Here is a 25,622-nt window from a genome sequence, read left to right as displayed (position 1 = left end):
ATAAAAAGAACTGAAACTGGGTGTCTTCCCTTTACTTCCTTCTGTGTGAAATAGCAGAAGTTAAAGTGTAGCTGTTAGTTAGAACCTTCTTAGCATGTTTAAATTTTTAAAAAACATTTTAAAAGAACAGGTTTATTAGGAAAAGGGGAAAGAAAGAGGCACCTGGCTGTTGCTTTGCAAAGGTTTGTGAAAAGAAACACCTGAATAGACAGAGGCGGGCAGGAGAGCTAAATTTTTTCTGATGAGTCAGTAACTTAAACAATTGCATACTTAAAAAAATAAGTGTAAACTAACTACATGTAGGGATTTCTGGGTAAAAATGAAGTAGAATCACAGAGTTTTCCTTTATTAAAGCCAGATGAAAGTGTGTGAATGGAGGGTCAGGCAAAATGTCAAGTAGAAGCATACAAAAAAAGGATATGTGCATCCTTGTAGCAAATACTTTAAAAAGTGGAGGTCAAAGGAAGAATGACAACATATTGGGTGTATATGACAAGGCTTGTAATTTCAGCACTGGATCCCAGAAACCAGAATTTGGAAGGGTGAGAGCTACAAACATTCAGAATTTTCACTAATTCTTAATTAGTGAAACAGACCTAAGAAGTGAGTAGGAAGCAAATAGTGAAGGAAAAATCCTCTAGAAGACTCTCCATACCAATACTGACCCTCACAGAATTAGGAAGCATTGCCATTTTGAATTATATTTCATTTACAGGGAAGGGTCAAATCCATCTAACTGGGGAAATGGATTCTGGCATAGGAACTTACTGTCATTTTGGGATTAGAGTACTCCAAATCATTGAGAAACTGGGTGTTCAGAAAACCAACAAAATCCTGGAGCGATGGCTAAAAGCTCATTCCAGGAAAACAAATAACCAAAAAAGGGGACCCAGTGGGCTTCCACCAATCATCAGAGGACACAGCACTGAGATACCTAAACTCAGGCCCTTTCCCCTCGCTTATATAAACTCCTGCTTCTTACCCCTCAGCGGCTATCTACTTGGGACACCTCTCTGCTTAGAAAACTTTTCTGTAATCCTTACCTAACAATAAATTTCTTTCTTTTCTACCTAACTAGTCTTGATGTTTAATTCTTTCTCGCTGGGACAAGGACTGAGAGCCCCTTAGGGCTGGACTCCCGAATTCCAAGCCAGAATCAAAGTGATTAAAATTAACTGTACCCTAGTATTGCTAACTTCAAAAATGAGAGGATTATTTTGGCATGTCCAAAAAGAGAATATGAACTATACTAGGGACCAAAAAGAAAAATTCAAACTGACTACACACTTCTCTGTTATGATCAATTACAGAAGACAATAGAACAGCTTATAAAGTTTTTGTGAAAAGACAGTGTAAACCAAGTGTTATATTGGTAGTGTCACATAGTTTTGGTTTAGGTGCTAATAACAGTGGCTGGAACTATAAGAATTTATAATCTTTGATATGAGAAAGATGGAGGTAGGTAGTTCAGAAGTGGAATGACCAAAGTCAATCCAGTTTCTTCCCTGTCACTGACTACATCTGTCTTCTGGTCTCAGGGTCACTGTCCAGGGTTTCTGCATTAGCTTTAGCCATTAAAACAATAGGAGGTGGTAAAAGATCGAAAGGAATTTCTTGAACTGATTCAGACACTTTTATGGGGTATAGCTGCAAGTTCCAACTAACACTTGGGTTTGTGTTTGAACCAGCCACACCTGGATGCAAGAAAGGTTAGGAAAGGTCTATCTTGGGAAACAATGTGTGCAACACATTTGCAAAAGGTAGAGGACAGGGCGATAATAGAATTAGTAACTGCTGCTAAGTTGTTTTTTTTTTTTTTTTAACAATTGTTCACTTCTTTTATCAACTATTCTTTTCATTCCATTCCGACTTCTATCTCCTCTTCCATTAAAAGTGTTCCTCAGGGCCTCCCCGGTGGCGCAGCGGTTGAGCGCTGGGTTGCGAAGCTGCCCGTGGCCTCTGCGGCGCCGGTTCGATCCTCGGCTGCTCCCCGGTTCCCAGAGGAGGGTCCCACATGGCGCGCAGACCTCTCCTGCCGCCCACTGCTCCCCTCAGCAGTGTACTTCAGTCCTTCTGCCTGCTCTGCTCCTCACTCTGGCTCTGGTGAATTCTCTCACCCTCCCGCGCTTCTGACTGTACCCAGTGCATGTATAAACAAACAAACAAGTAAATAAATAAATAAAACATGCCTCTAAAAAAAAAAGTGTTCCTCAAAAATTCTTTTCTAACCTCTGTTTTGTTGCATTCAGCTTACTCATAGCCTACTCAATCCTTTGTGAAACGCTCTCCTCTATTAGATTCTGGTTTCTTTATACTCATTTTCTGTTTTTGTTCTCTTACTCTACTTCCTCTGAGCAGAAATATACTTGGGACTTAGCCATTTTTTTCCCCCTACACTCCACTTAAGTGATAGAAGCCAGCTCCATGATTTTATTGAAGTGAGCTGTGAAAGGCACAGATCTTAAGTGTATATTGTTTGATTTTGACAATTGCATATACCTGTGTAACCCTCTTCTGATTTTAAATGTTGACTGTGTGTTTATAGCTCCCAAACTGTTGTGTCCATCCCTCAAATTCAAGTTCTGTCTATTTGACTAATTTATTTTTATGTCTAGTGGGTATTGCATTTTAACAGGTCTAAAGCTAACAGGAAAAGACTAATTAATACAAAGTAAAAATCAAAATCAACAAGCAACTATAAACCAGAGACACACTGGGGGGGAGGGGAGAGGAAGGACTAGGGTCAAAATAAGGGGGGTGCAATTGTGTGGCAAATGTAACCAAAATGATAATGCATACATTGTGCAAAAATGAAAAATGATGTAAGAATTATATAAAATATTAAAAAATAATGGTAGCTTGCTTCCATAAAAATCAGGTCTAAAGCTAAATTTTTGTATTTACTCTTGCAAACCTTTTTTGTGTGTATGTCCATCTCAGAAAAAGGTTCAAATTCAAAACCTAGATTCCTGGCTCAAGCCAACAACCTGAATTCCTCTCTTCTTAATCCCTCTCCCCAATTTGCCCCATCCCCCAGGGCATTTCCATGTCTTATAGGTTATTATAACTCTAAACTGCCTTACCTTAAACTTAGTGCCTTACCTACTACTTGTGATTGAGCCCAGCATACTATCATTTTCTGCATGGGACTACTGTGTTCCTAAAAGAAAAATAGTTTAAATATTTTACTGAAATTTTATTGAAATAGTTTGCTTAATGGCCTTAAATAAATTTCAGGTGTTGATTGTTGACATCCTAAACTAGCTTCATTGCTTCCACTGTGAGCTCTTCAACTTGGTTTATTTTTTTACACAGCTGTCACAATGGTCTTTGGAAGTTAGATCATCACTGCTCTAAGATCACTTGTCTTGTAATAAAACCACTTACTATGATCATGTGGCCCTTACCTCCCTTTCTGACTTCATCTTCAAACACTGTCACCTGTGTCCATCATACTTGTGTCAAATTGGTTTCTTCTTTATTCCTTAAAAGTAGTTCATCACCACTGCAAGGTCTTTATGTTTACTGTTCCTCTGCCTCACATGTCCTCCCTCTGTTCTTAGCTGGCTGTTCTCAACCTTCAGATCTCACTTTATGGGTGGGGAGGGGCTTTAGCATCCTTTCTGCAAGTACCCTACCTTGTCCTATTCTTATCTCACTGTTTATTTCCTTTATGGTACACACAGCACAAAATTATCTTCTGTAATTTTTTATAGACAGAAGAGCTTTGTTTCTAATTATGAAAGTTTGAGAAACGCTTATTTTAGCCTTGGAAGAAGCAACTGAGTTATAGTTAATGCTACCATTTAAGAATGGCATTAGACTAGGCTTGGCAGGTGTGACTACCTCCTTTCCATTGTACTTTCTAGGTCTGCAAATAGATATGTATTGGTTGATTGAGTGACTTGTCATTAAGCAGATCAGCCATATTTACTATAATTCATGATAATTTTGTACTTTTTAGTTTCAGGAAAGAGTAAGTTTGTGTTATGGACTTGTTGGAGTAGCACTGGAGTTGGACAAATAATTTTCAGTTATAGCCCTTAAATTCATTCACCTTTGATGTTGCTTTGTTTGGCAACTTTTAAATTTGGTTTGTAAACATTTGTTTAATATATACAAAAAGTTATAGGGGAATTCCGAGATAATAAAAATATTGGGTTGTTCTAAAGAACTTACAGATGGACAAGGTATTTGATAGACTGATTTTCTTCTAACTTCGGGAAGTAATTTAAAAGTTGACCATTTCTATGGCTTTACCTGTATAAGGAATACTCCCAGGCATTGCTATATTTGATAGTGAGATTTCATAGAGGCACATCTAACATATTGCCCCTTTGTAATTGTCTTTTCCCTCCTCCCTGATTTTTGGCACCAGATATACATTTTGTGTGAACCTTGACATAGTAAATTACAGCTTCACATGTTTTAACAATGTATGATGATTAAAGCAGTGAATTGGCTTAAAGTAACTGTATATACCAAGATTTAACGTTATGCCAACAGTTAGCTCTGTGATCTCACAATTGGATTATTCCATATCCTAATACCCATCCTTCTATAAGATCACTTGATCAAAAAATATTAAGATCCTCTGTTCTAGGTACCCAATAAGCTTTGTATGATTTTCCCCTGTAAGTTAGCATTAAGATCATAACTTAGCATTAAAATATTATTTAAGATGAACTGTCATAATAATGGAGAGTATAAACTTATATACATGACTATAAGAATCAAGTTAGAAAGGCTTTGGAAATAATCCTTATTCATGAAATTGTTTCTTGGTTTATTTATTCCACCAGGAAGTTTATACTTATGTGAAATTTGGGTGTCTTTGAATGTGCTATGTCAGATGTATGATCCAGAAATCTATCTCAGCATGCTGTAAAGCCTGTTTTAAAAATAGGTCCGAGCCACTCTGTCACTGAAAGTTTGTTGACACAATGGAAAAACTATTAAATGAGTTTGCAGAACAAACTGTACCATTACTGAAAAAAGGTGTGTTTTCTTAAAAACAGAAAATTGATTGCATTTTTTGGTAGATGCAAATAAATATAATGAAAGTATTTAGAGTATGTACATATCAAATGTACTGTTATAGCTGATTTTTGAAATTTATTTCTAAATATAGCTTGATTTAAGGCAAGTATAAAATAAATGCTCTTTTTGATAACTTTATTTGAGGCAGATATTTTCCTCACTTTCATTTATGAGGTTTTAAAAAGATCACTATTGTAAGTAACCATTTAAATATTCCTTAAAAAGTGTTTAATATCTCACACAGTTGAGAGAGAGGTTGAATAAAAATTGTTTGATATTTTGTTTATGGAATACATATTGTTTATGCTCCTTGGGGGCTTAGGAGAGAGGAACTTTATCTTGGCAGATAATCGGAAATTTTATCTTCAATGATTTGTAAGAACTAAAAGGAGGGTAAAGTGAAAAGTTGTTTTTTTCCCCATCATTTCTTGTAGTTTACATTTTGTGGGGGTAGGAAAAAGCAGGAGAGGAAAGAGAGGGAATTTTAATTTGTTTGCAAAACATACACAGTTGTCTTGCCAAACAAATACAATGAAAGTATAATGTAAGTATTGTCCTCTAGCAGAATCAGCGGGGGAAACCTCTTGGATGAAATGTGGCATGAATCACTCCCCAGATGCTTCCAGGACAGCAAAACCAAAACAGGAGATCTTAAGTCAGTAATGGCTAGTGAGAGAAATGAATTTAGTCACACTTGACTGAGATACTTTGATGGAGGGGACTTTTGAAAGCTCCAAATAATCCATGTGTATGTAGTTGAGAATTGACATTGTGACCTCACAATAATCAGGTAGCTATTTTACTTTAAATATCAGCAAGAACAGATTGTGGTTCTGTAAACTGTTTGCCAAGATTTAGAAAATGAAAATATACCTTGTAGTTCCTGGATTAGGAAATTTTTTAATATGAAAATTAATAAAATCTATATGTACTGGACTATGGCAGGCATTGTGTGTTTACTGTCTTATTAGTAACAAAAACATTCTAAGAGATGGATAGATTTAATTACTTTTATTTTATTTTTATTTTTTTTATTTTTTAATATTTTATTCTTTTTTTTTTTTTTTTAAGATTTATTTATTTATACAAGCACTGGGTACAGTCAGAAGCGCGGGAGGGTGAGAGAATTCACCAGAGCCAGAGCGGGGAGCAGAGCAGGCAGAAGGACCGAAGTACACTGCTGAGAGGAGCAGCGGGCGGCAGGAGAGGTCTGCGCGCCATGTGGGGCCCTCCACCGGTGGCCGGGGAGCAGCCAGGGATTGAACCGGCGCCACAGAGGCTGTGGGCAGCTTCGCAACCCAGCGCTCAACTGCTGCGCCACCAGGGAGGCCCTAATTACTTATATTTTATAAGTGAAATTCAGAGATTGACTTCTTCAGTCTTAGATGTTGTAGCCAGTATTTGAATCCAGGTCTTTTGATTCTATTCTCCTCCCCTTTTCATGATACCAGGGTATTTGTCAGGAATTTCAAAACATAATGTGCTTTTGTTGGCTCAGTTCAAGATGGGATCAGGGCCTCCCTGGTGGTGCAAGGGGTTAAGACGCAATATGTGAAGCTTGCCGCAGCCACTGCAGCACAAGTTTGATCTCTGGCCCACCAGGGAGCTACCCACATGGCACAGCAGACCTCTTCTGTCTCGCCCGCTGCTCCCCTCAGCAGTGTATTTCATCAGTCTGCCTGCTCTGTCTCCAGTGAGTCCTCTCACCCTCCCGCACATCTGGCCTATACCCCAGTTCTTGTATAAATGAATCTTAAAAAAATAAAATATCCATTTATTTAAAAAAAAGTATGGGCTAAGTTCTGCCTTAAAGTTTAGAGGTTGATCATCTAAACATTTGAATGTGTTGATAATAGTTTTTTAGTTATATTTGATTCCTAATAGCTTTCATTATATTTGATTCATAGTATGCTCCCAGGAATGGTATATAAAACCTCTGGTGTTTTGTTAATTTTTTATTTGTTTTTAAAGATTTATTTATGCATACAAGAGCTGGGGTACAGGCCAGAGATGCAGGGGGTGAGAGGATTCACCAGAGATAGAGTGGGGGAAAAAACAGGCAGACTGACTGCTGAGGGGAGCAGCGGGCGAGTCAGGAGAGGTCTGCTGTGCCATGTGGGTTGCTCCCTGGCTGGCTGGGAATCGAACTCTTGCTGCAGAGGCTACAGACAGCCTCATAGGTTGCGTCTTAACCTCTTGAGCCATCAGGGAGGCCCTATTTTGTTAATTTTGGGCAGACACGCTAGTGGTAGCATCTCTATAGTTGTGGATCTGCATGTGCATCTGCCGAGCAGTGTGCTCTACTCCCCCTATTCCCCTGAGATCCTTATATGATCCTGGTTTATTATGAGTTCTCAGACTAGTTATCTGCATTTGAACCTTTTTCCATGCCACTGTGGTTTTTAGGACTAGAAAAGTATTTCAGAATGACTAGAATCAGCCTGGAATTAATTCTCTCTAGGGCTATGGAACTATTAAGTTTGGTATTCAGAACTATTTTAGACATACAAAAGAATGGAATGCTTATTAAATGCTCTGTGGTAAATTTCTAAATATTAGCAAACTGTGATATCTAGGAAGTTCTTTATATTGTTACTGTGTAATTAATATTGACTTAGTATTTAACAGTAATTATCTTCAGTTACTTGATTTTAATCCAACTTTGTGTTTACTGAATAAGGGAAGATTAAATATGTTACACATTTTGAAAAAAAAAAATACAATTTAAATGTCATTCTTTCAACAAAATTTTCCCTGTTAACACCAGCAAAGTTATATTTGTCCCCTCTGAATCATTATAATACTTTATTATTGTATTTTTGTTGTGTGTTATATTCAATATGGGATTATAATTTATTGACTGTCTTAAAAAATCTCTTTAAGGATAAGTTTCAGAATTTTAAAATTTCTGTTTTCAGTGTCTTGTACTAGCAATTCAGTAAGTAAATGCTTTTTGCAATTGACAAATAAAATTGTAATATACTTTAAAAAAAGTTATACATTTTGACGTCTCTTTCAAGCAATCCTTTAACAACAATAATTGACACTAGTTCCTACTTAGAAACTACAGCTAAACTGATCTGTGATTGAGTGAATGCACATGTGATTCCTGTCTCGTACATTTATAAGTGAAAAATTTGCAATCTAAACTGGGAAATTCTGAAATACATTTAAAAGACTTATTTTTTTTTAAGTTCATCTGTTTTATAAGAAAAGTCAAATTTTTATTCATGTAGAAAGAACCTTTTATTATGGCAACTGATTTGTTTACTTCAGAGAACCTGTTGCTAAAATAGTAATGAGGAAAGGTGTAATATAAGTATACTCATACACCCCTTGCTGTGCAAGTAACCAGAGTGCTACGTATGCATGTTGATCTGTCTCCTTTTGGAAGATAGAAATAAAGTCGTTTGTGTGTTTTTCTCTCTTGCACAGCCTAAAATGACGAATGTGTGACTTCAGTGGAATAAATGGCGTCCAAAGTCACAGATGCTATAGTTTGGTACCAAAAAAAGGTAAGCTGATAGTCAAAACTTTAAACTTTTTAAATGTTTCTATTCTAAAAATGCATGCTTTTTTGGATGCTGTTGGTTTATGTCAGCTATTACCTAAAGTAATGAAAAGTAGATTTCATGATCTTTTGAGTGGAAAGAGTATTTTTGTTTTCTTTGTGTTAATTTTACTTTTAAGTGAATTAGAAAGATGATGCTTAAAAATATTTTTTCTCAGCATTACCAAAGCAGCTATATTATTTTCAGTTATAAACCAAATTTCAAGGATTGGGAATGTAATTAGCATTTTATAAAATCATCAACATTTTTCTTGGTTTGAAAAGAAAGCTGAATCTTTTCTGTAAAATAAACCTTGGGATTGTATTTTCTAAACAAATACTGTTTATTTTGATGTTTTATGATTATTTATAACTGCTTAATTAGCTGCATCATTCTATACATTCAAAAGAAGCTTTGCTGGTTTTTTTTTTTTTTTTAAGATTTATTTATGTATGCATACAAGAACTGGGGTATAGACCAGAGGTGTCGGGGGTGGGACAGAGTGGGAACAGAACAGGCAGACTGACTGAAAGACATACAAAAGAGGTGTCGGGGGTGGGACAGAGTGGGAACAGAACAGGCAGACTGACTGAAATACATTGCTGAAGGGAGTGACAGCGGGAGATAGGAGAGGTCTGCTGTGCCATGTGGGTAGCTCCCTGGCCGGCCAGGGATCGAACTCATGCTGCAGAGGCTCCAGATAGCTTCATAGTGCTGTGCTTAACCTCTTGTGCCACCAGGGAGGCCTGCTGCTGGGGTCCTCCCTTTTCTTCATAAAGTCCAAAAGAAAACTTAAAACTTTTCCAAACACAGTAAATTTCTTTTTTTTTTTTTAAGATTTATTTATTTATACAAGAACTGGGGTACAGGCCAGAGGTGTGGGAGGGTGAGAGAATTCACCCGAGACACAGCAGGGAGCAGAACAGGGAGACAACCGAAAACACTGCTGAGGGGAGCAGAGGGCGAGCCAAGAAAGGTCTGCTGCACCATGCGGGTTAGCTCCTTGGCAGGTCAGGGATGGAACTCTTGCTGCATGACTGGCCATGGCTTGATAGTGCTGTCTTTAACCCCTGCACCACCAGGGACGCACTCTGGCTCTTTTAAATAACAAAATTTTCTTTTAACTTTGACTAAAATTCTTTATTGCAAATAAAATAGAAATGACCATTTTTCTAATATTTTCCTGACTTGTGCTGTCAATTATATCTTTCGTCTATATTACATTGTGATTTCTCTCTCCTCAGTTGCTCTGAATTTTCACTTCTGTGGCTTTATGTCCTTTTGTTGTTCAATCAGTAGAATTGTATGTAGGTATATTGCTCTGAAGCAAAACCTGATGTAAGCCTCAAGGGGATTTCTTCTTGGGCAGAAATTCAGGTACTTGAAAGAACTGTCAGCAAAATCAGTTCATTGAATGATTTTAGAAACCCTAGTTTTTTTTTTTTTTCTGTTTTGTTTTGTTTGCGTGAAGTGATCATTATTTGAGGTTCCCTTGTGCTAGAATCTAACTTCCCTTGTGCTAGAAATCAGAAATGTAGAGAGAAAAGGTACTTTAGAAATTAGCCATTCTGTGAGTAAAGTGAGGCATGAAGAAGAGAATTCCACAGGGATTGCTTTTTCTTTTTTTAAAGAGTTACAGATTTTTGTCAACTGCAATATGAGTTACAGAATTTCATTTCTGAACAAGCAGTACCTGTACATAACTGAGATAGCAGATTCAACTCCCATGGGAAAAGAAGATGGAAATTAGAAAAGAACACCTTGCACTGTTCCCAGACAGTATCCGTTTGGGATGCTATATAGTAATGTTTACAGGCTCCAAGGTGATCCATATTCACTGCTCCTGAGTATAAAAGTACTGGGTTCACAAAAACCATATTAGAAAATTCTTCATCTAATAAACATTTTTGAGACTTTTCTTTTGAGTTATCTTTGTATTACGTTTATACTGAATCTATAAACACTGAAATGCTTAATATTTATACTTGTCTTTAGAATACAAGTAATTGAAGCTTTTTGTGTCTTGTTTTTTACATATTTGAGAAGTCGGAACTTTTTCTTTCTTTCTTTCTTTCTTTCCTTTTTTTTTTTCATAAATGGGTTAGCTGTTCCACTAAGAGGAAACCGTCATTTATCTACAGCAGTTGCCAGATACATTGCCTAATTCACACAGGTCTGAGGATATCCAAGAAATGATGTTATTTGAATAGGGTTAAATAGAATTAAGCTTCGAATATCTGTTGGGCACGGCATTTGGGAAGAAAAATAGTTTGTGACATACTGGAAAACTAGTCTTTAACCTTTTCCATTTTCTGATGAATAGATTTAAAATAGGTATGTTAGCCAAAGATATAATATCTGTCAGGCCTCCCTGGTAGCACAGGCGGTTGAGCACAGCTCTGTGAAGCTGTCCCTGCCGACTGTGGAGCAACCCACATGGCACGGTAGACCTCTCCTGTCTCACCCGCTGCTCCTTTCAGCAATAATCCTCTCACCCTCCTGTACATCTGGCCTGTACTCTGGTTCTTGTATAAATAAATCTTTTTTAAAAAAGATAATATTTGTCAGTTATATTCCAGATACCTTAGTCAATTTATCATTTCATAGTAACCAATATTATGATGAAATAAGTTGGTTGGTTGCCTTTGGCAGGCTAAAATTAGGCAGATATACCAGCTTTGAAAAGACCTCAGTGTTTAAAACACCGATGTTTTCCTGCTGTATATTTATAGTTCCACAAAGAAGGTCATTTATAAACACTGTTTAACAGGATAACTTGGAAGCTAAATTGTCTTTGCCAAATGACCCTTAGCATTTATTTTTCCCCAAATGAGCTGTTAATTCAGTACCAAGGATTGATTCACCAGAATAAAATGCTGGAAAATGTGTATAACTTAAAAATTTCCTATTTGAATTTTTGCCCCCAAAATATCCTTAAGATATTCTTCCCCATGGTCTTTTAAAGTGTAATCTTGCTTTAATTTGTTTTCTGGGTTTTTTCGGTGTCTTTTGCCTTACCCTCTATAAAGGGGTTAGAAGTATAGCTAAAGAATTCTGTTTACCTGGTGTTTGGAGAAGTGGGTTGGTGTATAACTCTAAACAGATAAAACACAGTATATAAAGAGAAAGTAAGGTGACCTTACTAAAATTTAATTCTTTAGTGCTTTGGGAATTCATATGATAGTCTTTCTTTTCAATTTTAAAATGTTAGACAGTAGGATATATTTTAAACTGCTTTATGACCACTAAAACTCTTATGCAGTTTAGTTTTATAAAATGGGGAAATAGGTGAATGCTCATTACATTTGATTTCAGAGGAAAATTCAAGTAAATTTTGTTTTACTAATACAGCTTGACTTTTAGCATTAAAGACTTTCTCTTTCTCTACAAAAAGTTATGTCCTGCACTTCTAGGTTTACAATATAGTCAAGATATGGAAAAAAGCCAAATGGTCCAAAATTGGCAAATGTGTTGAAAAGTTGTAGTTTATTTATGCAATGGAATATTACTTAGTGATCAAAAAAGACAAACTCATGCCATTCCTGGCAACATGGATGGAGGTGGAAGGAATTATGGTAGTGGAAATTAGTCAGAAGGAAAAAGATAAATACCGGATGGTCTCACTTATATGTGGAATATAGAGAAACCAAACAAAAGGTCAAGAAAATGTCAAAATCAGCAACTGACCATAGATCTGGGGCATAGAGCAAAGGAAGGGCAGGGAGGGGGTCAGACAAGAAAGGGAAGAACACAGGGGAATCTGGCGAGGGTTCACGGGTGAGGTAGTGGGAGAACTATGGGGACTACAACAATGTAAGAAAAAGAAGTGGGAAAAAAATGTTATGTCCTGGTATAATTTGCACTCATCTACTTATGTTGGTGCTACTGTGTTATCAGCCAGTGAGTACTTGAGGCAACTCTGCATCATGGGAAACCAAAATGCAGAAAATAGTCATTATGCTTTATGGAAAGTACCAAAGCAATTATTGTTAATCCTCTAGAGAAACTCACATGAAATTCCTGCTCAGTTTGTTCTTTCAGTCACTATTCTGTTACTACTTTTATCTCCTAAGTATTTCTCAAATCCACTGTGATATTTCTTCTTTCATTATTTCTTCATTCTTGTTCCAATTAAATATTTTTTTTAAGATTTATTTATTTATGCATACAATATCTGGGATACAGGCCAGAGGTGCGGGGTGGTGAGAGGATTCACCGGAGACAGAGCGGGGAACAGAACAGGCAGATTGACTGAAATACACTGCTGAGGGGAGCAGCGGGTGAGTCAGGAGAGGTCTGCTGCGCCATGTGGGTTGCCCCCTGCCTGGGGATTGAGCTTTTGCTGGAGTGGCTGTGGATAGCTTCATAGGTTGCATTTTAACCCCGTGTGCTACCAGGGAGGCCCTCCAATTAAATATTTTTTACCTAAAACCACCAAAATGATTTATCTTAAATAAAACTTTGACCTTGTTACCTATTTATTCAAAAATACTCTTCAGATTTTTCCTCTCACATATGGTATAAACTCCAAGTTTCTTCACAAGGCTCTTAAGGATTTTTCCAATATAATTCTATTTAGCTTTCTAGCCTCATTGCTTACCCCTTCCACCCTTTAACTTTTCTTATTCTAATTCCATTCCTCTTAACAAGTTCAACTATTTGAGTTGCTTTAACCTGTGTTTTTTGTGTGTGTGTGTGTGTTTTTTTTTACCATAGTGCTTAGAATGCCCACTTCTCTTTTTTACTGCAAGCTGATCCTTAAAACTTAATGTGTCTTTCAAGAACATTTTTCATAATCCCATGTAGATTGGATTAGGTGTCCCCTGATAGTGTTCCTAAAGAAAAGTTGCGTGTGCTCTTTTCATGACAGTAGTAGTGTTCTCTCTCTTTTTTTTTTTTTAACAAGTTTACCAATTGTGGTAGTTACCTAGCATCCTCTAAAGGTCAGTAGTGTTTACTGTTGTGTTTCTTTTTTTTGATTATCATTGTGAACTCTTGATATTAAAGATCTATGATGTAGTTTAATTTGTCGCAGTTACTGCAGCCCAGCTTGTTGTATCTTGCCCATAGAAGTTTATTGAAGTTGGCTTCTGGATCTCTTTGACATAACTGTAGCAGTATTTGGCTATTTCCTTTGAGGAAACAAGTTTGAGATAGAATCAGTCCTTTCTGCATAGGGACAGGGACTGCTTCAAAGAGGTCTTGATCCTTTATTACCTTTCTAGCTTAAAACTTCTGGCAGTGCTTATGGTATAGTTGCAAACTAAATTTATTTTGTTTTACTTAATAGCTATTAAGGGGGAATGGCTTATAATATCATTTCCTCTTCTACCATCATGTTACCATTTTATTTCCTTGCTAAGCCATAAAGTAGGAATATTTATCTTTGTGTCTGTATTTATTTCAGTGCCTTACTTTATAGGTGGTCCTTGGTAAATGTTTGCTGCTTTGAGAATAGCTCTGTCAGGGCTCTTCTGACAAACAGTTACTTAAGCTCTTAGTTTATGTATTGTAGTTCTTCATTCTTAAATTGAATGCTTGTGATGTGTCATGCACTAAATTAAGCATATATTTAAAGTGTCTTTATTTAGTAGTAATATGTGAAATATATCTACGTGCTAAATGCTATTACATTAGATATTAAATATAATACTTTAGCCTGTAGTAACATTTCCCTAAGTGTGCTCTGTATGATGATAGTAGGTGTTAGTAGAATATAGGGGTTTTGGGATCAAATGAGTTTGGAAAAGTATTGAATGAGACAAAAGTAAGCAGGTTTTATGATTCCTGGATTTCACAGTGTGAAAAATATGCCATATGACCAACTCACGGGTAGGTAGAGAAAATACCAATTTTTAATATATTTTAATTAAATTTTTTCTCTGAGTATTCATGGAACATACTTAGAAAATTCTGGCCAAGTTACATAAAAAGTGTGGTGCAGTGGAAAGAGTGTGGAGTTGCAAGTCAGAACTTGGCGTTCTGCCTCCAAATACTAGATATAGAACCTTATGACATCTCTTAAAGCCTCACTTGTTTTAATAGTACAAGAAATTAATAGATCTGTACAGCATAAGATTGCAAATCTTTTATATACACATGACAAAGATTAGTGCTTTAGCACATCACAAATATAACAAATACTATGACTGGGTCATCACAAATATAACAAATACTATAAATGAATATTTTATTTCTTCCTTTGCATAGTTTTTCATAGTATTACATGAAAAAGTATAATTATGTAGGCATACCCCTGCAGTCATTCTTAGCAGAAATTTTGGAGTCACTTGGATTCTTGCAGCTACAACCACCTTTTCTAGACCAGTGATGACAGTGGTCGGTCCCTTAGATTCTAATTCTGGGGGATCTGGACTAAGCAGGAGCAATTTATGCTTAGGAGCTTTTAACAGTTTCTCCATTTTAATTTTAAATTTCTCCATTTAACATTTTCTCCATTTTAATTTTACTCTATAGGTCAATGAAGGAGACCAAACAAGTTAATGTATTTGCTTTTAAATAATTTAGATATGTTTTATGGTCTTATTTTTAAATTTCAAATAATTGAAAGAACAGAAAAAATATGTTAAGTATTTTATAAAGTACAAAGACACTTAAATAACCATGATATATTAATACTTTTGGCATATAAATTGCTTTAAAAATATGAAACCATTTTTCATGCTATTTATAGTAAACTATTGAAAATATGTAAACAAGGAAGGTGCTGTCTTCTTGACTCATTATATATACATAGTTTAGTCAGGGCTTTGTTTTTGAATAGTAAACCAGAGTATAGCCTATGATAAATACTAAAATAATGCAAATAAGGCTTATACATTTTTCTTCCTTGTCTCATGCTGTAATGTGAAGTAGAAGGAAGCATTAGGTAACTCATTGAAGTAGCATCATCACTAACATTTATTGAGCTGTTAGTTTTCTGTTACTGTTGTTAGCTTACACTGTATTAGCACATTTAATCCTTATAGTTACCCTGTAGTTACTACTAATAATAACTCTTTTACATATTTTTAGGGCTATTTTGGACCTCATGAAGACCTTTGTATATTTACATTTGCTTTCTAAATAGGGCCTGATAACTTCCTGCAAGGCAGCCTGGAGAGTCAATAGAGGGAGAAGTGTCTCACAATGATTAGGAGTTAAATATCACCCTTCTCAGATACCTCTTAGTGGTCAGAACTAAGGAGGGAGAGCATAGGGTGGTTTTGCTTAAGGATGTGAATGAACTGGTGGGGAAGGATTCAACTGTGACAGCCAATCCTTTTGGATTTGTAATCCTGTAATTTGCTACTTACATTTAACTCTGTATGACTTAAGTTTTTATAGTTATATAATAGGAATAGTAGTAATAATCTACTACATAAAGTTGTGAAGATTAAATTAGTTAATACATACAAAGTGTATCTGGTGCTTGAGCAATAATAAATGCTAACTATTTTATTGTTATTTTTATAATTATCAATAATTGCCACAGCTGACAAGGGAGTAGAAACCCAGACCCCAGTATCTATCCATGTTGGGGTCTCAATCAACTCATATGTAGTGTTTATGTTGTTTTAAATAACACAAAATTTTATACATATTATTTATCAAACAAAACCCCTGATACAGATGTTGTTATTAAGTAGTTTTCCGAGAGGAAGGATTAGGGGAGTTTCTAAAAAATGGGAAATTTCTTAGAAATCTGTTACAATAATGAGAAAACCTAGAGAGGGAAAAGTAATTTAACTGAAGTTATAGAATTAATTAAGTCATAGGACTGGAATTGAAAATCCAGGAAGTTCTCTGTCCTTGCTACTTAGTTTCTCTTCTTTGAAAGAATAAACAATAACTATTGCAAATTATTTTGTAGTGAATAATAGTTTGTTAAAATTTAAATTCTCTTTGTGAACAAGGTAATGTCTTTGGTTGGTCACGTAGTAGGGCTTGGTTTCATTTTCTTAAAAATTGCTTTCACTTCTAAATATAGAAGGATTATTTCCCTAAAAGCAAATTGGAGACAATGAAGCAAATACTATGTTGTTAGTAGGCTCGCCTAATATTATTAGATTTTAAAAATTATATCAAATCAAAATAGTTACATTTTTGTCTGAGTTGTCTAAGTTAATGTCTATATATGATACAAATTAGTATATGGCTCCTTTTTCTTTCATTTGGGAATTTCTTTGAGGTTTCTGTTGAAGAAAATACTCATCTACCCTCCTGCAAATATGATTGCACAGGAGTGTAAACCACTGAGAAATAAGTTGAGGAATTTCTTAGTGTACATGAAAGAATATTCAGTTTAGTTATTCAGATTTAAGGTAACGTCCCACATTGTCTTGAGCCCAGCTCCTAATTCTTGTTCTTTGGGAAGTTTCCTTAACTGAAATTGTTTTTGTTTCTGTGATGCTTAGCAAAATGTTCTGATGTTATGATGACTAAATCAAAATTTGAAGGCTAAGCAAGCTAGGCTTCCTAGTTGATACTTCAACTTAAGAGCTGCTTGTTGTCTATGTAATCTAATACAAATTTCTCCATAGCTTAAATTGTTCTGAATGTGAATATTATCTCTATTAAAAAGTTTATACTATAGCTCAATTTATTAAAAAATCAGAAATTGACTCAACTTTCCATTGTATTTGAAATATTAGGTCATAGATGCAAGAATATACTTTTATTTCATTGTTACCTAAAAATTAAAGAGATTATTTTGATGAAGTCCAGTTACACAGATTTTTTGTTTGTATGTAATATGTAATGCTTGACACAGCTGAAATTAAAAACAAAACTTAAATGCTGAGCTAAATAATTTGTAATCGCTATATAATTTCCAAAGCATCAATGAGCAAACAGGATTAGGGGATTTTTCATTTGTTTTGTTTAAAGTGCTCTAGTCACTGGCAAATGACAGAACCCTGGCCTGCCCAGATCTGCTGTCCTTAAGGAAAAAAAATCTGGTCTCCCTGGTGGCATAGGGGTTAAGTCTCAGCACTATCACCTTGACAACCTGAGTTCCATTCCCAGCCAGGGATCTAATCTACATGGCACAGCAGACCTCTCCTGTCTTACCCACTGCTCCCCTTAGTAGTGTGTTTTAGTAGATTTGCCTATTCTGCTCCCCACTCTGTCTCTGGTGAATCTGTTCCCATACCCCCTCCCTGCACCTCTGACCTACACCCCAGTTCTTCTATGCATAAATAAATGAATAAATCTTTTAAAAAAATCTTATCACCATTTACTATTATAGCAATTATTTGGTCATCGAAGCAAAGATTATTTAAGAAGTTCAAGTTTCACATATATTCAAATAAATCCTAAAATTCCAAATAATGCAAATTTAGCAACTATTTATATGACATAGCCAATTCTTAACATTTATCTTTTCTGTTGAAGTGAGCAAATTGTACCCTTTGCTGCATTTAAATAGCTCAAGTCCTTTGAAAAGCAGATCCTGTAAATATACAAGTTAATGTGTGTCCAGTATTAAAACTAATTAATCATACTCTAGTATACAGACCTAATGAGCAGAAGCAGCATTCTAGATGTAGAGATAGAAAGCTTACTAAGTTGTCAAAACTTGATGGAAAATTTTTTTAAATCCAAATTTCTCTAGAATTGAAGACCTACTGGAGAAAAATTCCTTTTTATTTTTATTTATATTTTCTTTATATATTCACATCATTGGTCATTTTTTTTTTAAGATTTATTTATTTTATACAAGAACCGGGGTACAGGCCAGATGCATGGGAGGGTGAGAGGATTCACCAGAGACAGAGCGGGGAACAGAACAGGCAGTTTGACGAAGTACACTGCTGAGGGGAGCAGCAGGCGAGACAGGAGAGGTCTGCCGAGCCATGTGGGTTTCTCCCTGTCAGGCTGGGAATCGAACTCATGCTGCAGAGGCTGCAGACAGCTTTATTTATTTTTAAGATTTATTTATTTATTTTATACAAGAACCGGGGTACAGGCCAGATGTGTGGGAGGGTAAGAGGATTCACCAGAGGCAGAGTGGGGAACAGAACAGGCAGACTGATGAAATACATTGCTTAGGGGAGCAGTAGGTTGAGACAGGAGAGGACTGCCGAGCCATGTGGGACCCTCACCGGCCAGCCGAGATTGAACCGGTGCTGCAGAGGCTGTGGACAGCTTCACGGCGCTGAGCTCAACCCCCTGCGCCACCAGGGGAGGCCCTCATTGGTCATTTTTAAGCAATGTTTGCTCCCCGCCCTCCCATGTAGTCTCCATAGACTTTCTTTCACCCATGCACCATCACCACAGTCCCCTGTGCTCCTCCCTCTGATCCCTCTTCCTCCTCCTCCCCTGCTGGATGTCTCTGGTTTATAATTGTCTGTTTTTGTTTTGTTGTTTTGCGTTGTTGTTATTTTTTCCCCTGATGTCTTATTTGGTTCTCCTATATTCTTCCTGTAAGTTAAATCATCTGATATTTTTCTTTTTCCTTCTGACTTATTTCACTGAGCACAATTCCTTCTAACTCCATCCATGTTGCTGTGAATGGCATGCGGTTATCTTTTTTGATTGCTGAATAGTATTCCGTTGTGTATATATACACGATATCTTCTTGATCCAGTCATCTATTTTTGGCATTTGGGTTGATTCCAGGTTTTACCTATTGTAGTGCAATAAACCTAGGGGGTACAGGTGTTCTTTTGAATCAATGTTTTTGTGTCCTTTGGGTAGATCCCTAGTAGTGGAAGTGCTTGGTCGTATGGCAGCTCCATTTTCAGTAGACTGAGAAACCTCCAGACAGCTTTCCATAGTGGTTGGACCAGTTTGCACTCCCACCAGCAATGTAGGAGAGTTCCTTTTTTACCACATCCTCGCCAACATTTGTTGTTGCTGGTTTTTTTTTTTTTTTTTTTGATATGTGCTATTCTTACTGGTGGTTTTGACTTGCATTTCCCTGATTATAAGGGATGTTGAACATTTTGAAAAAAAATTCTTTAAATGCTTGCCATGTTATTTCAGTTAATGAAATCTTACACTGATATAGCTGTTTCTTTTTTTTTTTTTTACAAAATAGTGTCATTGTTGTATTTTATAAGCCATAAAATTCACTTGTTTTAAGTGTATATTCAGTAATACTAAATTTATAGTTATGCAACAGACTGAATTTCAGAATATTTGTATGATCTCCAAAAGAACTCTTGCTCATTTGTAATCACTCATTAACACTCTGCCACAGGCAGCCACTAATTCATTCTTTGTCTCTAAGAGATTTGCCTGTTCTGTACATACAAATGGAATGATATATTATATGGTCCTTTGTTACTTTACCTAGCATAATGTTTTTGAGTTTCAATCATGTGTGAGTACTTCATTTTTATTGCTGAGTCAAATGCCATTGTATAGATGTACCACTTTGGTTTATTCACAAATGATGGATATTTGGATTGTTTCTACTTTTTGACTATTATGAATAATCTAGATATAAATATTCATGTAGAAATTTTTGTATATACATGTTTTTCATTTCTCGTATAGAAAACAAGAGAGATATCGAATGTAGATAACTAAGGTCATAACTGCCAAACTTTTCCGCAATGAGGCTTCATTTTACATTCCCATGAGCAATGCATTAGGATTTCAGTTTCTTTGCATCCTTGCCAACACCTGTTATTTTCTGTCTCTTTGATTATAGTCAATTTTAATGGGTGTAAAATGATACCATTTTGTGGTTTTATTTGTATAGTTATTCCTTTTAATTGATTATTTTGCAGTACTATAATTTTAGTTTGAAATTATTATAGCCTTACATTCTTTTAAACTGGCATGCTCTTCTTTGCCATGCTAAGTGTTGGTTTTCCAGAGATTCTGGCTTCATCTTATAAGTGTGAGAAATAAAGTCTTGGAATTTTTATTTAAAATGTAGATCTTGGGCCTCCCCGGTGGCGCAGCAGATTGAGCGCAGCGCTGTGAAGGCGTCTGCAGCCTCTGCAGGGGGGGTCCGAGTCCTGGCCAGCTGGGGAGATTCCCACATGGCACAGCAGACCTCTCCTGTCGCGCCCGCTGCTCCCCTCAGCAGTGCTTTCGTCCGTCTGCCTGTTCTGCTCCCCGCTCTGTCTCTGGTGAATCCTCTCACCCTCCCGTGCCTCTGGCCTGTACCACAGCTATTGTATAAATGAAAACATAAAATAAAATGTAGGTCTTTTCAGGTAAAATTAAAAGGAAAAGAGATTATTTTCTTGTTCCAAAAACAAAATAGTCTGTTCTAGTTGATTGGCATATTACTGATCATTTTTTACTCTAGCTTTGCCATTGATTAGTTGAGTTGTATTTTTTTGTTTTGATCGTACTTATTATAAATAATTTACTTTCCTGAAAGCCTTTTGATAATTGATGAAGTTATCTTGTGATTATTTTTATCCTTTTCTGGTATAGCCAAGGAAAAATGTTATCAAGTAATAGATGTCATTTGGCAAGAGTACATGAGAGCTATTTTTGTAATCCTGTTATCATCTTAGATTAAGCAATAAAATTTATAATAAAATACTTAATCTATAGCTCGAGGCAGTAAATTATCTGTAATAGTCCTTTTGCATACACTTTTCATTTTACTAGATCAATAAAACCCTGTTCAAAGATTTTACAAAATTGGGCTTCCCCTGGTAGCTCAGGCAGTTGAGTGCAGTGCTGTGAAGCTGTCCGCAGCCTCTGCAGCACCGGTTTGATCCCGGCCATCCAGCGAGAATCCCACATGGCAAGGCAGACCTCTCCTGTCTTGCCCGCTGCTCCCCTCAGCAGTGTATTTCGTCAGTCTGCCTGTTTTGTTCCCCACTCTGTCTCTGGTGAATCCTCTCACCCTTCCACGAATCTGGCCTGTACCCTGGTTCTTGTGTAAATAAATAAAAATCTTTAAATTTAAAAAAAAAAAAGATTTTACAAAATTGACAGAACTTTAAAACAAGTTGTGTTTGGGGGTAAATTATGCCAATTACCTCTTACATAGTGGTTAATAGTTAAAAGGGTATCATAGACACATCCATAATATTAAAATGTTTCCTTCCCCCCCCCTTCACCCCATATGAGGTGTTTTGGTAGAAACTTTTCCCACTCTTCAGAATCATATATAACCCCTTATATGCAAAGGAAGTTGATGTTTAACTATAATCATGCATATGAATAAAAAGTGATAGCTAATTTCAGGGCTATGATTAATTAAAACCAAATCTTAGAAAGACAACGAATGAGTATGTCTGAACTAGGTGGTGTGTTTATTTAATTCTTACCTAAGCAAATCATTTGAAATGGAAGCAGTTTCTAAAAGTTGCTATTTGGAGAAAAGACAAGTAAGATTAATCTTAGTAAGGTAGCACTATGTGATGAAATGCTAACCAATGGGCATCTTTCCGTCTAGGTGGGATCCCAATTCTGGGTCTGAAAAGTTATCTGACCTTGGGGAAGTTATTTCAACATCTCTGTTACTAAGATTTCTCTTCTTTAAAATGGGGACAATAATGGTGGCCATTAGATGGTTTTTGAAAAAGTTTTAGCACAGTCTCTGAGAGTTTGTTAAATATTCCCTTTCATTTGGCATGAAATCTTGAATTTGTACTACACACACTTTGAGCCTTAATAATTAAAAGTCAATCAGGGAAAAAAACCTCCACAATAAAGCCCCTTGGAATCAACGTACTGTGTTTGAATGTAGTTCTGTTGTTTGCTGTCCTGTGACTTCTATTGAACACTCTGTATGGCTCAAGTTCCTGAATTTTGTTCAATTTTCTTAAAAATTGAGATGATATCTGCTTTAATGATTGATGTGAGAACTTAATGCATTGTATAAGTAAAATAGTTGCTCCAGAGCTTCATGTTGCCTTTAATAACAACTAGTGACAGTTTTTAATTAATTTTTTTATTTTTTTACATCATTATTCATTTTTAGACAATATTTGCTTCCCCCATCCCCTCAGGTGTAGTCCCCATAGAGTTTCCTTCACCAATGCACCATCACCTCAGTCCCCTGTGCTCCTCCCTCCCTCCCTCTGATCCCTCTCCCTCCTCCTCCCCTGCAGTATGTGTCTGATTTATAATTGTTTTTGCTTTGTTGTGTTTTGAACTATTTTTTTTTTTTACACTGACGTCTTATTTGGTTCCCCTATATTCCTGCTGTACTTGAAACCATCTGATATTTTTCTTTTTCCTTCTGGCTTATTTCACTGAGCATAATTCCTTCTAGTTCCATCCACATTGCTGCAAATGGCATGAGTTTATCTTTTTTGATTGCTGAATAATATTCCATTGTGTATATGTACCACATCTTCTTGATCCAGTCATCTATTTTTGGGCATTTGGGTTGTTTCCAGGTTTTACCTATTGTAAATAGTGCTGCAGTGAAAATAGGCTACAGGTGGTCTTTTGAATCCATGTTTTTGTGTCCTTTGGGTAGATTCCTAGGAGTGGAATAGCCGGATCATATGGTAGCTCCATTTTTTTAGTAGACTGAGGAGCCTCCAGACAGCTTTCCATAGTGGTTGGACCAACAACTATTGACATTTATTGAAGACTTAAAATGTGCTATGCACTGTCCTAAGTACTTTACATGCATAATCTTCACAGCAACCTTATGAAATAAGTATTACTGTCATTTTGATTTTATGACTGAGAAAACTAAAATTCAGATAGGTCTAGTAATTTCTAATGGTCACAAAGAGAATGATAGAACCAAAATTTAAACCCTGTTGTTCTGAGTTTCCACTCCTTTAATAGTCATTTCATTCCCAATTTTGTATCTAAACCTGGCCCATTTCTTCTCCAGCTTTTTCCTCCTCTTAACTGTGGGCGCTCAGGTGATTGTGGGCAGTGGCATTAAATGTGCTCTATGTATTTTACTTTCTCACTGAACTGTCTGCCAAGGAACAGCAATAAATGGAGTGGCAGTTATTGCTTATTCATGTAACTGCTGTTTTAGCTTAAATTCATTTCTTAGTTTATTGGAAGTCTTGAGCATATGCTGATTAGCTTGGTTTTGGTCACTGTTATTTGAGGAAATTATTTTTTTTAGATTATTTATGCATACAAAAACTGGGGTACAGGCCAGGGGGGTGGGTGAGAGGATTCACCAGAGACAGTGTGGGGAACATAACAGACAGAGCTACTGAAATACACTGCTAAGGGGAACAGTGGGTGAGACAGGAGAGGTCTGCTGTGCCATGTGGGTTGCTCCCTGGCTGGCTGGCTGGGGATCTAACTTGTCCTGCAGGGGCTGCAGATTGCTTCGTAGTGCTGTGCTTAACCCCTTGCACCACCAGGGAGGCCCTGAACAAATTAATTTTCATAAATGCATGTTTGGCTAAGAAAATATCCTCTGAGTTGTCAGTGAATGCTTTTTCTTGGACCAGTTCATGTTTTTTTTGGGAGTTTTTTTTCCCTTGAGTTTGATATGTGAAATATGAACATCACTGTTAGTGGTAAAATGAACACCAAGAAAAGTTTATATTTGGTATTTTTTTGAGTTTTACATTCTTGAAGTTTAGGAAATGAAACCTTTTTTTTTAAAACCAAACAATTTTTGAAATTTATATATATATATTTCCATCATTATTTATTTTTGTACAGTTTGCTTTCTCCTTTCAGGTGTAGTACCCATAAAATTCCTACCACCAAGTTATCCATGAACCATCACCATGATCTCTTGTGCTCTTCCCATCCTGTTTTAATGCCTCTTCCGCCCCTGCTGAATGTCTCCAATTTATAGTTGCCTGCTAGTTTTGTCTTTTTTTTTTTTTTTTTTGCCCTGATCCTTTATTTGGTTCTCCTGTATTCCTCCTATAAGTGAAACCGTCCGATATTTTTCTTTTTCCTTCAGACTTATTTCACAGAGCATAATCCCTTCCAGCTCCACCCATAATGCTGCAAATGGCATGAGTTTCTCTCTTTTTTTTTTTTTTAAAGATTTATTTATTTGTTTATACAAGAACGGGGGGTACAGGCCAGATGCTCAGGAGAGTGATAGGATTCACCAGAGACAGAACTGGGAACAGAACAGGCAGACTGACGAAATACACTGCTGAGGGGAGTGACAGCGGGAGACAGGAGAGGTGTGCTTTGCCATATGGGACCCTCGCCGGCCAACCAGCTGGGATTGAACCGGCATTATGGAGGCTGTGGATAGCGTCACAGTGCTGCGCTCAGCTGCCTGTGCCACCAGGGGAGGCCTGAGTTTCTCTTTTTTGATTGCTGAATAATATTTCCATTGTGAATATACACCACATCTTATTCCTTATCTATTTCTGGCCATTTAGATTGTTTCCATATCTTAGCTATTGTAAATAGCTGGCTAAGATATGCAGCACTATTGTAAATAGTAGGAGTGGAATTGCTAAGTTATATGGTAGCTCCATTTTAGTAGTTTGAGGAACCTCCACACAGCTTTCCATAGATTGGAATAGTTTGCATTCCCACCAGCAGTGTAAGAGAGTTCCTTTTTCTCCACATTCTCACCAGCATTTGTTGTTACAGGTTTTAATGTGCGCCATTCTTACTGGTGTTAGGTGGTATCTCACTGTGGTTATGATTTGCATTTCCCTGATTATAAGTGGTGTTGAGAATTTTTTCATATACCTGTTGGCCATTTGCATTTCCTTTTTGGAGAAGTATCTGCTTAGCTCTTCTGCCCATATTTTGACTGTATTGTTTGCTTTGTTGTCCTGGGAGCTCTGTAGATACTTGAAGTCAGTCCCTTAATCAGTTGTGTGGAATGCAAATATTTTCTCCCAATCAGTATGTGTCTCTTTGTTTTGGTTATTGTTTCTTTTGCTCTAGAGAAGCTTTTTAGTTTGAGGTAATCCCACTTTCTTTGCTTTGGGGGAATGAGTCTTTAAAAAAAAATCTTTTTTTTTTTTTTTTAAAGATTTATTTATTTATTTATTTGTTTGTTTGTTTATTTATACAAGCACTGGGTACAGTCAGAAGCGCGGGAGGGTGAGAGAATTCACCAGAGCCAGAGCGGGGAGCAGAGCAGGCAGAAGGACCGAAGTACACTGCTGAGGGGAGCAGCGGGCGGCAGGA

At 36.5% G+C, this 25,622-nt stretch overlaps 1 protein-coding gene across 8 annotated transcripts in view; it reads left to right on the top strand.

Annotated features, from left to right (window-relative positions):
* Positions 1 to 25,622, top strand: part of PHTF2 (putative homeodomain transcription factor 2) — a 102,381-nt gene that overhangs the window by 11,595 nt on the left and 65,164 nt on the right. For 4 of the 8 annotated variants that reach the window (XM_037510952.1, XM_037510996.2, XM_054692501.1 and 1 more), the window contains exon 2: positions 8,476 to 8,555. In XM_037510952.1, coding sequence (XP_037366849.1) covers positions 8,511 to 8,555 — 45 coding nt within the window. In that variant the 5' untranslated portion in view covers positions 8,476 to 8,510. The other 4 variants (XM_037510977.2, XM_037510969.2, XM_037510986.2 and 1 more) reach the window with 4 other exon arrangements.

The sequence above is a fragment of the Talpa occidentalis genome, unplaced genomic scaffold (assembly GCF_014898055.3).
Source record: "Talpa occidentalis isolate TD23 unplaced genomic scaffold, MPIMG_talOcc4v2.1, whole genome shotgun sequence".
Lineage (NCBI taxonomy): Eukaryota > Metazoa > Chordata > Mammalia > Eulipotyphla > Talpidae > Talpa > Talpa occidentalis.
Note: the sequence above shows the minus strand (reverse complement) of the source record. Positions and strands in the feature narration are given on the sequence as shown.